Source organism: Rhinatrema bivittatum, chromosome 2 (genome assembly GCF_901001135.1).
Source record: "Rhinatrema bivittatum chromosome 2, aRhiBiv1.1, whole genome shotgun sequence".
Taxonomy (NCBI): Eukaryota; Metazoa; Chordata; class Amphibia; order Gymnophiona; family Rhinatrematidae; genus Rhinatrema; species Rhinatrema bivittatum.
The window spans coordinates 177,413,028-177,427,655 of NC_042616.1; the positions used below are offsets into that span (position 1 = coordinate 177,413,028).

Below are 14,628 nucleotides of genomic sequence, written 5' to 3' on the forward strand. Positions count from 1 at the left end.
TGTTTAGCTTTTTTTTTTTTTTGGTATGGCCAAAAACACTAGGCGTCCAACCTAGGCATCCAAATATTCGGCATCCAACACCTAGCCATCTCACATCTAGATGTCCCAATTCCTAGGCATCCAAAAATTAGGTGTCCAAAACTTAGGCATCCCAAAACTAAGCGCCATAAAAACAATTTATGCGCACAATGTAACTTGGGCGCACTGGTAAGCATGTGGCCACTTAACGTGCTGATTAACTTAGATTCACGGAATAGAAGGCCTGACTAAGCATCAAAAAACTAGACGTATGGGGGAGGACCTAAGATGGCAGCCTGTTGAGACGCATGCAGACTCCTCGCCGTTTTCCTAAAAACAACTTTTACCTGAAAAGAAAATGCCTCACACAAAGTGCAAAACCAAGGTAAGGGAGATAGCAACTAGTTCTCCCTTGCCTGGCCCAGCACAGCTGCAGATTTCGGAGTTTTTTGTGACACCAGATTTAACTCCCACTGAGACAGCTGCAGTGATGGTGGACGTGGAGTGGAAGTCCCCCGTGCAGGCCTATGAGATCTCCTTAAGCCTAGGAGCGCCGGCTACACCCAGTATGGCCCCCGTGGTCGCGGTGGACCACTTGGAGGGAATGCACAGAGTTGTGATTCGGGGGGACCCTGGGATGTCGCTGAGACTTCTGAACTGAATGATATGGAAAAGGAAACTTTAAATGGGGTACATAATCTCCCCACAAGTGAAGAGATTTCTGTTTCAGTTGCATTAGCTTCAGCCCAAACCAGGGTGGGACCTGAAACACCGACTAAAACTGTGCTTGGTAGAGAGCCTGTTAAGGCCTTGGTTGGGAAAATTTGGTTTCCTAAACCTGCAGTCATAACTCTGGACATATTGTGGAATGCCTTGTTAAAACTGGAAGCATTGATCATGGGGCTAACTACAGCTGTTATGGATACAAATAAATCCCTTCAGGATAATGCTGGTAAAATAACATCCCAAGAAAGCAAGATAAATAATCTAGTCTCGAGTGGAGATGCTGGATCAAGTATAGAAACAGCTGGTACAATCTGATATAATATCTACTAAAAAGATAGAAAATATAGAAATTGGGATATGATCTTTTAATCAGAGTTCTTAATTTCCCCATTATACAGAAGATCGCCCCGATAGAATTATTTCAGAATTATGTGACCCAAACTCTCAAGGTTCCATCTTCTGCAGTGCCTATTCTAAGACTTACTATCTTCCTCAAGCCCAGAATGCAGAGGTTATTAGAGAGGATACACCATTGGAATTATCTTTGGATTTAACTAACTTGTTACAAGATTCTCTTACAATGGAGATTAAACATTGCGGGACTTTATTGGTGACGTTTGCTTTTCCCGCAGATCGAGATAGCACTTTGCGGGGTTTTTTTCTGCGTAACCGTACAACGCTGTTCTATGGTCAGAAGATCTGGATGTATCCAGATATAACTAGGGTTACACAACTTTGTCGTAAGAAGTTTCTTGTTAGGCGTTCAGATGTTATGGCTAGAGGGGGTCATTTTTTGCTTCGTTATCCTTGTAAATGTTGTCAAAATTAATAATGCAAATGACCTATTCTTTGAACCATCGCAACTAAGGGCCTTCCTTGACTCTCTACCTTGATTAACCAGCAATGTAAAAGTAAAGTAACTGGCTGGTCTCAATATTACTTTTTTATTTTATTTCCTTTATCTGCTCCATTGTCTCCTCCCCTGCCCTTTTCCTTTTAATATATGGGGTAAAAATACTTTGGAGTAAACTATTGCTGCATCATGATGATGTGTAAAAGATTTTTTCTGTATACTTCTTTATTCAATGCAAGGTATTCTTGTATGTATAATTAAAACTGCATAAACCCCCCCCCCAAAAAAAAAAACAAAACCAAAACTAGACGCACAACCTGGATGCACACGCTGAACTAACAATCCTGCAGAGGGCAGCCTAAGAAAAGTTTGTGAAATGCCACTGCAGTCTATCATGTGTTGCACAGCGAAAAAAGCCTCAGAGCAGGGCCTAGCCTACAGAGGCTGCTCAGCCCGCCAGGCTGCCCACATCCTTTGACCTCCCATGGAGCGGGACAAACATCAGAATGGCACGCTGAGCATGGAGCCCGGGAAAAAGGGAGGAAGCCCTACACTACAAAAGCCTGGTTTTACATCTCTGTAAATATATATTATATATATATTTTTTAAACTTACCTGAGCTCAGCCTTACCTGGCTGAGTACAGAGATGGTCTCTGGCTGCAGGGGGGAGGGGGGGGGAGAGAGAGTATATGCGGTCACCGTCATGCTAGACTTCGTGCAGCTAAGTCCACGCTGGCTGAAAAAACCAGCTACCGGACCAAGACACTCATCTGAGGGACCATGGAAATCACCTCAGGAATTCTCAACTTGGGGAGGGACCTTTTGGTATCACCACAGGAGAGCGGAGCAATTTAATATCCTTAATTCTCCTTTTACAAAATGAAGCAATCCCCAGTAGGGAAATGCATGTTTACCATCTGCTGGAGACAGAGAATACTGGTTGATGTCACTGCAGGGGTACATATATATATATAATATGTGACGTCAGTTTGCTCCATCTCCATTTGCTACTAGAGGTGCATAAACCACTTGTTCTGGATTCATTTTCACACGCACCTAATACAGATATAAAAGGATTGGTCTAAGGGCAATACAGGGCAGGGTTAACATTTGAGTAAATTTGACAACTTGCATATTTTTTCACCTTCTAATTATCTGGCATAAGTGATATCAAATGTGTTTATTGTGTTGTACTGACTAGATGGGAAGTCTGAGGAACTGGGGGGGGGGGGGGGGGGGAATTCATGCTGAAGATCCAGGAAGGTCTCGATGAACTGGTAAACATCTGGGCAAACTGGTGGACTAAACTGGTAATTTCATTTATGTGTGAACATTTTAAAATTATCCGACTTGCAGGAGCAAGTCCTTCTTTATTTTTGTGCATAAAATATATGTGCGTGTGTTTTTAAAATAGGTAGGAAAAGTACATGCAGTCAATGCATTGATATACATTCTTTCAATGCATTGCATGTTTTCATGAGTAAACCTACATATGCCTATTTTATGATACATGCAGGTTATAAAATACTATCATAAATCTGTGTACAGGTATAAATGTGCGTATATTCTGCTGTGCGTAGTTGTTTTTAAAGTTATCCTCATAGTGTCATTTGCTTTTGTAATCTTTTCCAAATTTGCATATGCAAAAAGCATCTTTATTTTCTGTAATTATTTTACTGCTTTGATAAAAAAAAAAAAAAGAAAAAGTCAACAGTTCCATGGTCTTGGAGAATCATCCTTCATGTGGACAATAAACTGGTAATTTACTTCTTGTTTGTTAGAAGCTAGTATTTGTGCAAGAGTTTGCATTTGGTGATTTGTAACAGTGTGCAATGATCTTGTCATTTAACTGACATTACATGGGAGAGCTGGGTGGGTGGTTGTGGGGGTGGGGATAAAAGCTTGCTTCTAGCAATTCAGCAGCTAAATACATAACCTATCATATAGCATAATGTCGTTAAACAGTGTCGTTCCCCCCGCATTGGGAGGCAGAAGCAAATTTTCTCTTTTGTTTTCTGGACTCTAAGAGTACATGTGGTTGCAGTGTAATGTATTTGACTGCTCCAAATCTGTTTTATGCTATTTGTGGGGATCTGCAATGATGGATATAGGTGAAAGGGATGAAAGCATGGTTTTGCCACACTAGAAAGGAAAATTCTTCCACACAACAGCCGTGTTTAGACTGCAGGAGCACTTCTATTTTAATATTTTCCTTAAAATTACAAGTTCAGAAATGTCAGCATCCCCCCACCTCACAATAGCAGTTTATGGTTGATTCAAAATTCTAAAGTATGACAACATTTTTCCTGTAAATACCTGTGGTAACATGGCCAGTCATGGTTTAGGAATAAAGGAGGCAGACTTTGGCTGTTTTCTTACGAGCAAATTTATTTACAGTGCAAACTAAAACAGAAAGAAACCTGCTCACCTTGCAGTGCTGGGTACAAACAAATTCAAATGGAGCTTGTCTTTTCATATGCTGGCTTCCTGACTTCTTCCCAGGGCCTCTCGAAGCCTTCTGCGCCCTGACTCCTTACAGTATAGTGAGGAGAGCCTCCCTTCACCCAGAACCCCTTGCAGGGCTCATCCTTAAGGAGGACAGGGACAAGATAGCTGTGGACAGTCCCTTAAGATGGTTTGAGGAAGTTTCCTGTACACTCCGTCACAATACCCAACAACATTTTGCAACTGTTGGGTTTACTGTTTCTGTATACAGAAGTATTAACCACAAATACAGGTAATGGAAATGGAACAGCTCAATTTCATATTGAGAACCCTTATTTATTTTTATGGGAATGCAGGACTTCTGTACAACAGATACAAGGATATTCGGCAATGGACTCAGGAATATGGTATTGGTGAAGCACTCCAGAACAATTACACTAAGGAGCTTCCAACTGTTCAGAAAAGACTCAGCTGTTGTATTTTGTGGGCTAAAAGTCAACCATAAAGTGATGGTCCACTTGTTTGTAAATTCTGTGGTTTTTCAACATCATGGCATTCATTTTATAAAATTTATACTACCTTCAATTTAACATTCCTGATTTTTTTTTTCTCTTTGTTACAGCTTGCTGTCCCCCATAATGATGAGTGGAGCCGTTTTGCTCGGACTCTGGTGGAGATACGTGCTAATAGGGCAGATGGTGAGGAAGACGGCAATGTAGAACTATCAGCCTGATGGAAAGACCATTATGTAGTAGTATCTGTCTGTTGGTTGGAATCCCAGTGTCTTATTGGTATTACTGTGGCTTTTTATGCCAGCTTAACGTGTCAGTATTTCTGAGTGCTCTGCCTGTTAATCACAGTGTGTCTTATAAAAGTCAGAAACTGTCCATAGCATTTCCAAGCTTTATACAATCGCCTTATAAGAATGATTTACAACACACATACAAAAAAGACCTTTATGGATTCAGTTGTTGCCTTTTAACTTAGTAGCTACACATAATGAGCCAGCAAGCTATAGTGAAACTCTTGCTTGCTTGCATTTAGGGCACTGTTGTATTAAATCCATATGAAGTCTGATATGATTATGTGCAGATGTGGTGTGCTTCACTGTATGGGCCTGGGCCAAAGACTTCAGATGTGGTGTTTCACATGGTGACTTACATCATGAATGGATGTACTATATGAACATTGCTGCTCCTTATTTATTGCGGTGTGCTGCATGGAACATATTTATTTGAAAGCACTAAAATAAATGATCCTAAAGTATGGGCATAATGAGAAAACTATATTGTCTCTGTGCTGCTGTAAAGGTCACATCAAGTGCCAGAAAACAATCAGGTCAGTGATAGCAAAGATATGTGTGTGTGTGTGTGTGGTGGTGGTGGGTGGGTGGGTAATGGTTTATAGGAGTGGATTATTTTTTTAAATTCCTATTATATTATTCCTAGATATTTTCCCAGTATTTAATCCACAGCTGTTTATTGATACCCTGTCACACATACTAAGAGTCAGGACCAATGTCTTAAATTTGCTGATACCTTGCACCAGTAAATTTAAATCTGTAACTGAAAGAAATGTTTATTGCATAACTGGGCATGTGTAATAAGGGGGGCTGATGTAAGTAAGCAATGGATTCAGTATGAATAGAGGCTGAGCTTCCTGAGATGTTCTGTGCCTGCTCATGTGCTGTCCTTTACAAAATATTAAAGAGCAAGAACTGGAGGCAGAGAGAGGAGGAGGGCTGATCTGGGGAACCAGTCAGGAACAGCAGAATGACATGCGCAAGTCTGTACAATCATTTCATGATGCAGGAAGATTACTGTTGTCACATTACAATAATTGTTTCATTCCACAAAAATGATTCCAGTAGCCCCTGCACACAGCATCATGTGACAAGCAGATCACGCCAGTGACAGGAAACGTGGGGGAAAGAATGATAAAATGTTCTTAGTTTTAAGTGCATCTTTCTGAATTTTCACCACTTAAAATCTACACACCAATAAAAATATAACAATTTATACATATTCCATCCATTTTCCAGTAGTGTACAGCAACCCCCCCCCCCATGTGTCCGTGTTTGGGAAATGAGAAGAACTGGTTAAAATTATGAAATAATTTAGTTTCCTTCCCTTTCCCACCAATGAATATAAAGGTGGTTGGCTTTTCAACACATCAGGTTTATTTACTGCAACAATACTAATGCAGCCTATGTAAGAAAAGTTTGCACTGACTGCAGACAAGAACACATAGTGCATCTGATGAGACAAAATGATTTTGGCACCTAATTAGTGCAAACAAGGGCTTTAGTTCATCAGATCTAAATTGCTTGTGGCGATAAAAAACTTTCCAGTTACTTCAGGAGGTTCACCATGTTAAATTCCTGTGTGAGTTAATTTCTACTATTCCACTCAATCTAAGTACTGGAGCTGGCTTGGCACAGGAAACAACGAAAAGCCAAGAAAGAGAAGGTGGAGGATCTCCTCACTGAATATGTACACTGCCTCTCAGGTCCAAGTTTAGGATATGATCTTTATATATAGGGCCCAACTTAGATATAAAGCACTGAACAGTTTCTGACTCTTAAAGCATTAAATATTAGATGGTAACAATATTCTCCCTTTAAAACAAAAAAAAAAAAAGAACAAGAAAAGAAATCACTGGAACCTTTTTATGCGGATTTTTTTTTTTTTTATTTACATTGATCTTACAACCTATGTGCCCATGACAGAATTCACAAGCAAATATACTTAATATTTCTTAACAAACCAATTCATATTGCCAGTGTAATACTGCCCCATCAGAAAAATATTAGAAACATTGCATACGATGGTAGATATATATGTTGGGGTAATTTTGTAACAGCTCACATAAATTTGCCCACAAACACTCATATAAGTTATTTCAATTTTTAAAGCAAACTTATATGTATAAGTTTGCTTTGAAAATTATCCTATCATGTTTACCTGCACATAGTTAAACCTGCTACTGTGTCATGGACATTTCCCGTGGAAATATAGGCACATTTTTGAAAATGGAATATGCACACCCTTCCCCAACCCCGCCCCCAGGAATGCCAGCACTCAGTCCGGGTAAACTTAAGCATATAAAAGATATACCCAAGATAAGTTTACCTGCAGGCAATTTTATAAACCGGCCATTTCCGTGAGTAAAGCACCGTTTTACTCTCAGAAATGCCTTTGAAAATTATTTTCCTAACTCTTGTGACTGTATCAGACTTCCTCCGTAACTCCTCCCAGAGCAGGATCAAATGATCAAAATCAAGAACATCTCTAAAAGGTCAGGAAACCAGACCGTTAAACTCCCCCTCTGCCCCCCCCCCCCCCCCACTTCACCCTGACTTTGTTTCAAAGAGGAGATGAGCACAAAACAGAAGCTAAAATGCATGCTCCTAAAGGCACAAAAGCATAGGATAGGGAAGAGGCTCTTCAGTAACTAAAAATGCATGGCACCAAGTTGCATGCATTCCCCAGGAAGGTAACATAACTCAGTTTAATAAATATAATTTGAAAAATGTGGGCAAAACCTGTTTGTTATAGCCAGTTTGCATATGATTGCGTTACTGCCTGTACAGGAGCTATCAGGCACACAACTGTCCTAGATTTACATCTGAAGCTATTTTTGCCCTGCTTTGAAGGGTAGACTATTTTAGATGTGCATTTTATTTCAAAATAATTATGCACTGGAGATCAAATACTATTGAAAATACTAGGTGGTACACAACTTATTGACATTATCTACATACTTTTATTTCCCAAAAGACAGATGCAGAGAGTCAAGTACCATCTAGATAATGAGCAGTAACCTTAAGTATTCCGATAATATAATAAAACAAACATTTTATATATTTAAACCACATAATTCATTTTGGTGCTTTGAGCAAGCCATTAAAACACTGCATTTTATAGTTCATATATTTCAAGCTCTAAAATAATCTATGCATACGTTCATATTTTAGATTTAATTACTCACCTTTCTAAATCCAAGCTCAAGGTGAGTTATAAATTCAGGAGTAGTTAGTTCCCTTGCCCCAGGGGGCTTACAATCTAAGTTGATACCTGTGGCAATACAGGATAAAGTGATGTGTCCAAGGTCATGAAGAGCAACAGTGGGACAATCAGGGTTGAACCTTGGCTTCCCTGGTTCTCAAACTGTTGCTCTAACCACTAAGTTGCTCCTCCATTGTATATCTATTGATCATTGATAAATATTTAAAAAAAAACCCAACTTGGTTGTCTCTAGTCATAACAAAACTGTTGAAATTAAAATGCAATTATGTTTAGAGCAATTAAAGGCTCCAGTAAGAGGATAAAAATGTAGGCATATTCTAAGGCAGACTGCAAATAAGTGTGCAAGTTGCACAAGATCCTACGTTTATCAGCACAGAAATGACCTAAACTTTCATACTAGAGTACAAATACATGATCATCAGGCAAGGCACAGAAATTTGATGACAACTCATTTTATCAAATACATCACCACCCACATGATTTCAATGAACTACAAAACAAATATGTTCTGAATTACAAAGTAATAGTTATGGCAAATACGATTCATACAGTACATGGATTTCCAATTTCATTTATTTAAACCAAACAGCAGCATTTTATTACAAGTGCCTAATAGAAACATGAATCCAAATGTCCGCATACCTTGGTTTGTCATTCAGCCTTGAATTTCTCCCCCAGTTTTGCAATAAAACTCTAGGATCATGTACAGCATGCCCACAAATTGCGAAAACTATGAGGATAACGTTTCCTAGATGTTGAAGACATTAGCAATTGAAATGGCTAAACAGTATTCTAAATATTGTTCTTTTACGGAAATTGTTCACAAAATGTAAACAATGGAATCCAGAAACAAGATCTGTGCGCACACAATTTTAAAGACTGTTGGTTATTTCAGTAACATTATTTTTTTCTTACATCTGCAAAAATTACTTTAACCATCGAGTGCATCGCTGATTGATACCTCCTTGTTCTAAAAGTTTTTGCTTAGAAGCACCATGATGCTGATTAGTAAATCTAAATAGTATTTTCTTCTAAACAATATACAGCCACTGTGGAATAAAAAGACCTAATCAGGAAGTGGCCTTTACTATACAGAGTAAAGCTGATCACATTTGTCTTCTGTATTCCTGCCTGTATTCTTCGCATCATAGCTCTTCTACCCCCTCCCTCCCACCCTTGCAAACCTGGTCACATGGCAATGAATACATTCATGGGTATGAACCCAAAGAGCAGTCACTAAAGATGCTCACAGTGATTTGATTTAAGGAAGCACAGGTAAAATGACAATGTTTTTCACCTTCCCTCCCAATAACGAAGTATAATCACCATAACATCTAAACGATGAAAATAATGCAGTAAATTATAGTCTAATTAGGGGAAAAGTACTGTTTTGCTTGGTGGTGGTGGTGGTGGGGAGGGGGGAGGAGGGGAACTGACCCAAAATAAAAACAAATTAATATCAACAGGCAGAACACAGGGTCTTCCTTTATGGATTTGCGGCTGGAACTGCCTTTGTAGTAGTCGCTGAAGGCGTGAATCGTGGAAGGTAAAGACCAAATTTGCTTTCAATTCCTGCAAATGTGGCAACTGCCAATTTATAACCACCAACGTGGTCCGGATTAGGGGCGGGCAGTGTAATCCTTGATTTGGGAACTGGCTCTGCTGCAGCTGGTTTCCTGAAACATGAAAAAGAAAAACAGAAACAGGCAAAGTAAGGTCACAAGCTTTCTTTTATTTACTGTTTGCTTGGTCTAAAGGCACATTTTACAAGAGAACGTGACAAGCTAAAAAAAGGCCTAGATGTTATTTTTTTTTTTTTTTTTTTGGTAGTGCTGTTTCAAAGCCATATACAGCAATGAATAAGCTGCAAAGCATCCCTTCATAGGCAGAAATTTCTTAAGCAGGCCAGAGCATCAAACACAAAGTCTGAGCTTGTGCCTGCACAGTGCTCCCTGCATGGTCCCGATGGTCGCTGCAAGACAGGATCATCAATGACGACGTTAATGATGGAGTAAAATGGTACAGTATGCCTGCAGAACCTTGTGCAACAGAATAAATGCAGTCATGCCAAACAAGTACTTACACTCCCCCAAAATCGATATATAACCATTTCTGTAACAGCTCATACGTCAACAATGTGACACCAAACTGGGGAGAGGATCGAAACACCCGAGCTTGAAGAAAAGAAGGAAAAATGGTAAGATTTGAAAATGCTAGTGTGTCATTAAATCATGATCCGGATGACTAAATTACTTTACATACCTCCAGCTCCTTTCCAGAAAGCTCTTGGGCCTTCCTCTCGGAGAATCTTTACAAAGCAGTCTATAACACCATTGTAGGTGGTTTGTCCAGCACGGGCCGCTACCTGCAGTCGGGTCTTGATGACATCAGCAGGGGTCACTAAAGATGCTGCAGGCATCCCTATAAAGCAGAATGGCACACATACTTTATACACTGCCTCTGCATCAAGCCAAAGCCCAGACGACAGGCTCAAGTCATATGCACAGGAAAGAGACACTCGGACTGAAAGACAATGTAGTTAACCTAGCTGGAAACCTTGCTAGTGCCATGCTTTAAAGAGGCCCTCCAGTGAAGAACAAAAAATGCTTACATTAATGAAGTGCAAAGCCTCAGATGATTCACTCAACAGCTGACATCTAGTAAATGGTACAGCACCGAGAAGGGATATCAGCTCCTAGAAGGAATCATCTTAAGCCTGCCAATATATTTGGCTGTCTAGTAACTTGTAAAGAACAAAAAAAGCAAAAAAAAAAATGAAGCAGATACAAGCTGAAAGTCATAAAGCAGTCACGCGCAAGCACACGCGGCCAAAGATCTCATTTCAGAGTGACTTCTATCTTTGAGGGGGCCCCATTAGGCTGGCGAAGAGGTTTCACCACAGACTTGTTTTTTCCTTGCAGTCTCCTCAGAGCTGGACTGATGCCTCTCAGTTGAGCCAACCAGCATGAGGAGCACAGGCAATAAGGAGGCAAGAGTGTGCTACCGTTTTGTTTTGTTTTTTTTAAACATATATGCACATAAAAACTTACAAATACTGTACCGCAGGCACCAGAGAGGACTGTCCTACTGCTCTGTATTGTCTACTTGCTTATGGTTTCATTAATTATTACAACTCATCACCATTTTTATATTAAGTTAGGCACTTAGAGTAGAATCTTTCAATGAGCTGTAAAAAAACAAACAAAAAAAAACCTAACCTCAAACTTACAGTACATAGTTAAGTTCAAATTTTTTGAGGTGTAGTCTATTCTGCTTCTTCTCTTTTCATGCCTCTTTGTGGCTACTGGCAATGACACTGGAGCAACTAGAAAGAATTATCCTTAACCCTATTACTACCAATGTCAGCTGTCAGGCATGAAAAGAAAGGAGAAAGAATAGACCTCCAAGAATCTGAATTTAATAACTATCGGGCCGATTCAATAAAGTCCGCGGGCGGATGCCCGCTCTCCTGTGCGCGCAATTCTGTATTTAAATGACGCCCGGAGGTAAAAACGGGCAAAAGGAGGCGCTAGGGACACTAGCGCATCCCTAGCGCCTCCTTTTGGACCGGAGTGGCGGCTGTCAGCAGGTTTGACAGCAGACGCTCAATTTTGCCGGTGTTGGTTCTTGAGCCCACTGACAGCCACGGGCTCGGAAACCGGACGCCGGCAAAATTGAGCGTCCAGTTTTCGACCAGACAGCCGCCGGCTGACTTCAAATTTTTTTTAATTCTTTTCTTTTTTTACTTTTGGAAAGTTTCAGGACCTTCGACTTAATATTGCCATGATATTAAGTCGGAGGGTGCACAGAAAAGCAGTTTTTACTGCTTTTCTGTGCACTTTCCCGGTGCCCGAAGAAATTAGCGCCTACCTTTGGGTAGGCGCTAATTTCTGAAAGTAAAATGTGCGGCTTGGCTGCACATTTTACTTTCTGTATCTCATGGGAATACCTAATAGGGCCATCAACATGCATTTGCATGTTGCGGGCGCTATTAGGTTCGGCGGATTGGACGCGCGTTTTCGGCCCCTTACTGAATAAGTGGTAAGGGAAAATGTGCGTCCAGTGGCGGGTTAACAGTGCGCTCCATCGGAGCGCACTGTACTGTATCAGCCTGTATGTACTATAAGTCTGAGTTATTTTTTTTACAGCATGGTGATGAGTTATACTAGTTAGCAAAACCATAAGCAAATAGACAGTGCTGAGCAGTCCACGTGCCTCTCCCGACATACACACACACACACAACATTGTGTAAACACACATTACATCAATACGCACACACACGTACATAATGTTATCCAGTGCCTCCTCCCCCCACACACTGCAAACAGCACCTTGAATAACCTTACAAAGATTGCCACTTCATAGTTAGAGGATATTGTAGTGAAATCAACAAACATAACGGGAGATGGGATTTCAGGCTGCCTTTTATCTCCACAAATCGCACACTGCGCAGCTGCTCAGCCACACTCAACATCCTCACCAGAATGTTTGGAGGATGATTTAAATTTACACTGGCAGACAATCAATGAAAAATAACAAAATACTGTATTACCAGTGGGTGATATTTCCAGAACCGCTCTCTCCATTCCAGGGCTACCCGTGTTTAGATTTGTGGAGGGGGGTGGGACTGCACTCAGAAGACACTGTCTCTTATGGTTTATTACTTTTCCATCCTGTCTCTGTTCCAAACCAAACTGGTAAGATGCAGATGCATAAATCTCCCTTGCTTATTTTTTCCAAAGCTTATTAAGTCTAACAATTTTTGTCCAAACCAGCATGGTCTGGCTCTAAGCACCACCTTAACCTTTTCAAACAGACTCCTTAAATATCTATATACATGCATGTACCATGTAGCATTAAAATAACAACCCCTTTCATTCCTCTGCCATCCAAAATAAGCGAACAAAACGCTATCTTGCCAGACCCCACAAAGTAACATTAAAATAAACGTATCCAAAATTTCACTTTAATAAATTTGCTTGCTGCAGCTCCATCAGGTTATCAGAGACAGAGGGAGATCAGCTCAAGTTTTAAAATGTATGTATTTTTTAAATTGAGTTTACTTTACCTAACATTTTTACATTTTATCATTAGGTCTTCCAGCTGTTTTAGCCACAATGGTTCTATTTCAGTGTCTTACAGGCTGGTTTGCAGATGCCTGGTTGATCCCTCAAGGATACTCTGTGACTCTGCTTTGTGGGGGGATTTCAGAGGGTGTGCCAACACAGGAGTAACACTAGCACTACTATAACCCCTGCCCTCAGGAGCCACAAACCGGTCTTGGGTTTCAGGATAAACAACATGTAAATTAACTGTGCACTTAGACCAAATGTGTCTGATGAATGTTCTTTGTGCATATCCTAAAACACCAGACTCTCAAGGCCGGGAGTTGCCCGCCCTGTGCTAGCACACTGTGATATTAGAAATCTGGTTGAATATCTGGTCTGTAAAGAATCTGTGCTCTGCATGTACTTCAAAAGTATGCACATCAAATAGCCACATTATGTAACCAGTTATAAAAGGTTACCAAGTAATTATTTTTAAATATTTTTTAGCTGGGGTGGGGCAATGATGATGTGTACAGACAGAAATTCCATCACATCTGCATTTGACTCCCATCATATGACTTTGTAATGCCACACATGACATCATAGCCAACATTGGGCTAGTCAGATCTTTTGCAAAGCATGCTTGGACTTCAAGAAGTTGATGATTAACAGGTGATCAGTTTAAAGCATTTTAAGAAGAGACAACAGTAGGCATAACTCCTTGCCATGTATAACTTTAAAATACTAGTTATGTCTTTTATTTATTTATTTATTTTTAGTTTTTATATACCAGGGTTCCTGTATAATATACATATCACCCCGGTTTACAAGGAAATAAAACTAACGTTTAAATAAATATAACTTTTGTGAAACTACAGTTAGTGGACTCAACTTAATCCCTGGTGGACATCTGCCCACATCACAAAACCATCATAGTTGCCCAGCTCTACTGAAAACTGGCCCAGGACAGAGATAGTAGAGATAATTCAAGCAAGGGCTGAGGTGCACAGAAAACTGAAGACACGGTCTTTGCTACAACTCACTCCATGGAAGTGAGAAGAATTAATGATGCTAGTTGATCACTAACAAAGATGACATATAACCATAAAGAAGTTCATTTCTAAGGAGCATAGCATGATATGTTCCCAGGCCATGTCTGCAGTAGTGTGCACTAACAAGCTAAGGCAAGCAAAAACAGACTCTGGAAAAATAGCCAAAGTGTCATTTATTGTACTTTGAATACTAAGCCCACATCAGCTACCCCACAGATGTCTTCTGGGACCTGACTTCAAAGGCACTGTTATCGAAGTCTACAATCACCTCCACATGGTTATAGATCTCAGAAACAAGCATGCTTCTAAACGCACACTTATATTTCAAGTTTTAAACAGGACCTGTCCTTGAGTAGCAGAACAAGCAGAACAGGCTGGTAACAAAAAGTCTGCCTCCATCTGCATCTTAGATCAAATGGGTGTAAGACAGCAAGTCCTCAATGAATTTTCCTGGTG

The 14,628-nt window shown here is 40.1% G+C and overlaps 2 protein-coding genes across 2 annotated transcripts in view; one reads left to right on the forward strand and one right to left on the reverse strand.

Annotated features, from left to right (window-relative positions):
- Positions 1 to 5,341, forward strand: part of DYNC1I1 (dynein cytoplasmic 1 intermediate chain 1) — a 693,069-nt gene extending 687,728 nt beyond the window's left edge. The window contains exon 17 of the mRNA XM_029588927.1: positions 4,666 to 5,341. Coding sequence (XP_029444787.1) covers positions 4,666 to 4,776 — 111 coding nt within the window. The 3' untranslated portion in view covers positions 4,777 to 5,341. The remainder of the gene's footprint in view (positions 1 to 4,665) is intronic.
- Positions 5,342 to 6,714: 1,373 nt separating this feature from the next.
- The window catches only part of SLC25A13 (solute carrier family 25 member 13), a 535,434-nt gene continuing 527,520 nt past the window's right edge, over positions 6,715 to 14,628 (reverse strand). Inside the window, exons 16-18 of the mRNA XM_029588928.1 lie at positions 10,334 to 10,492; positions 10,155 to 10,245; positions 6,715 to 9,747 (exon numbers count right to left, since the gene is read on the reverse strand). Of these exons, the coding sequence (XP_029444788.1) occupies positions 9,558 to 9,747; positions 10,155 to 10,245; positions 10,334 to 10,492 (440 nt within the window). The 3' untranslated portion in view covers positions 6,715 to 9,557. The remainder of the gene's footprint in view (positions 9,748 to 10,154; positions 10,246 to 10,333; positions 10,493 to 14,628) is intronic.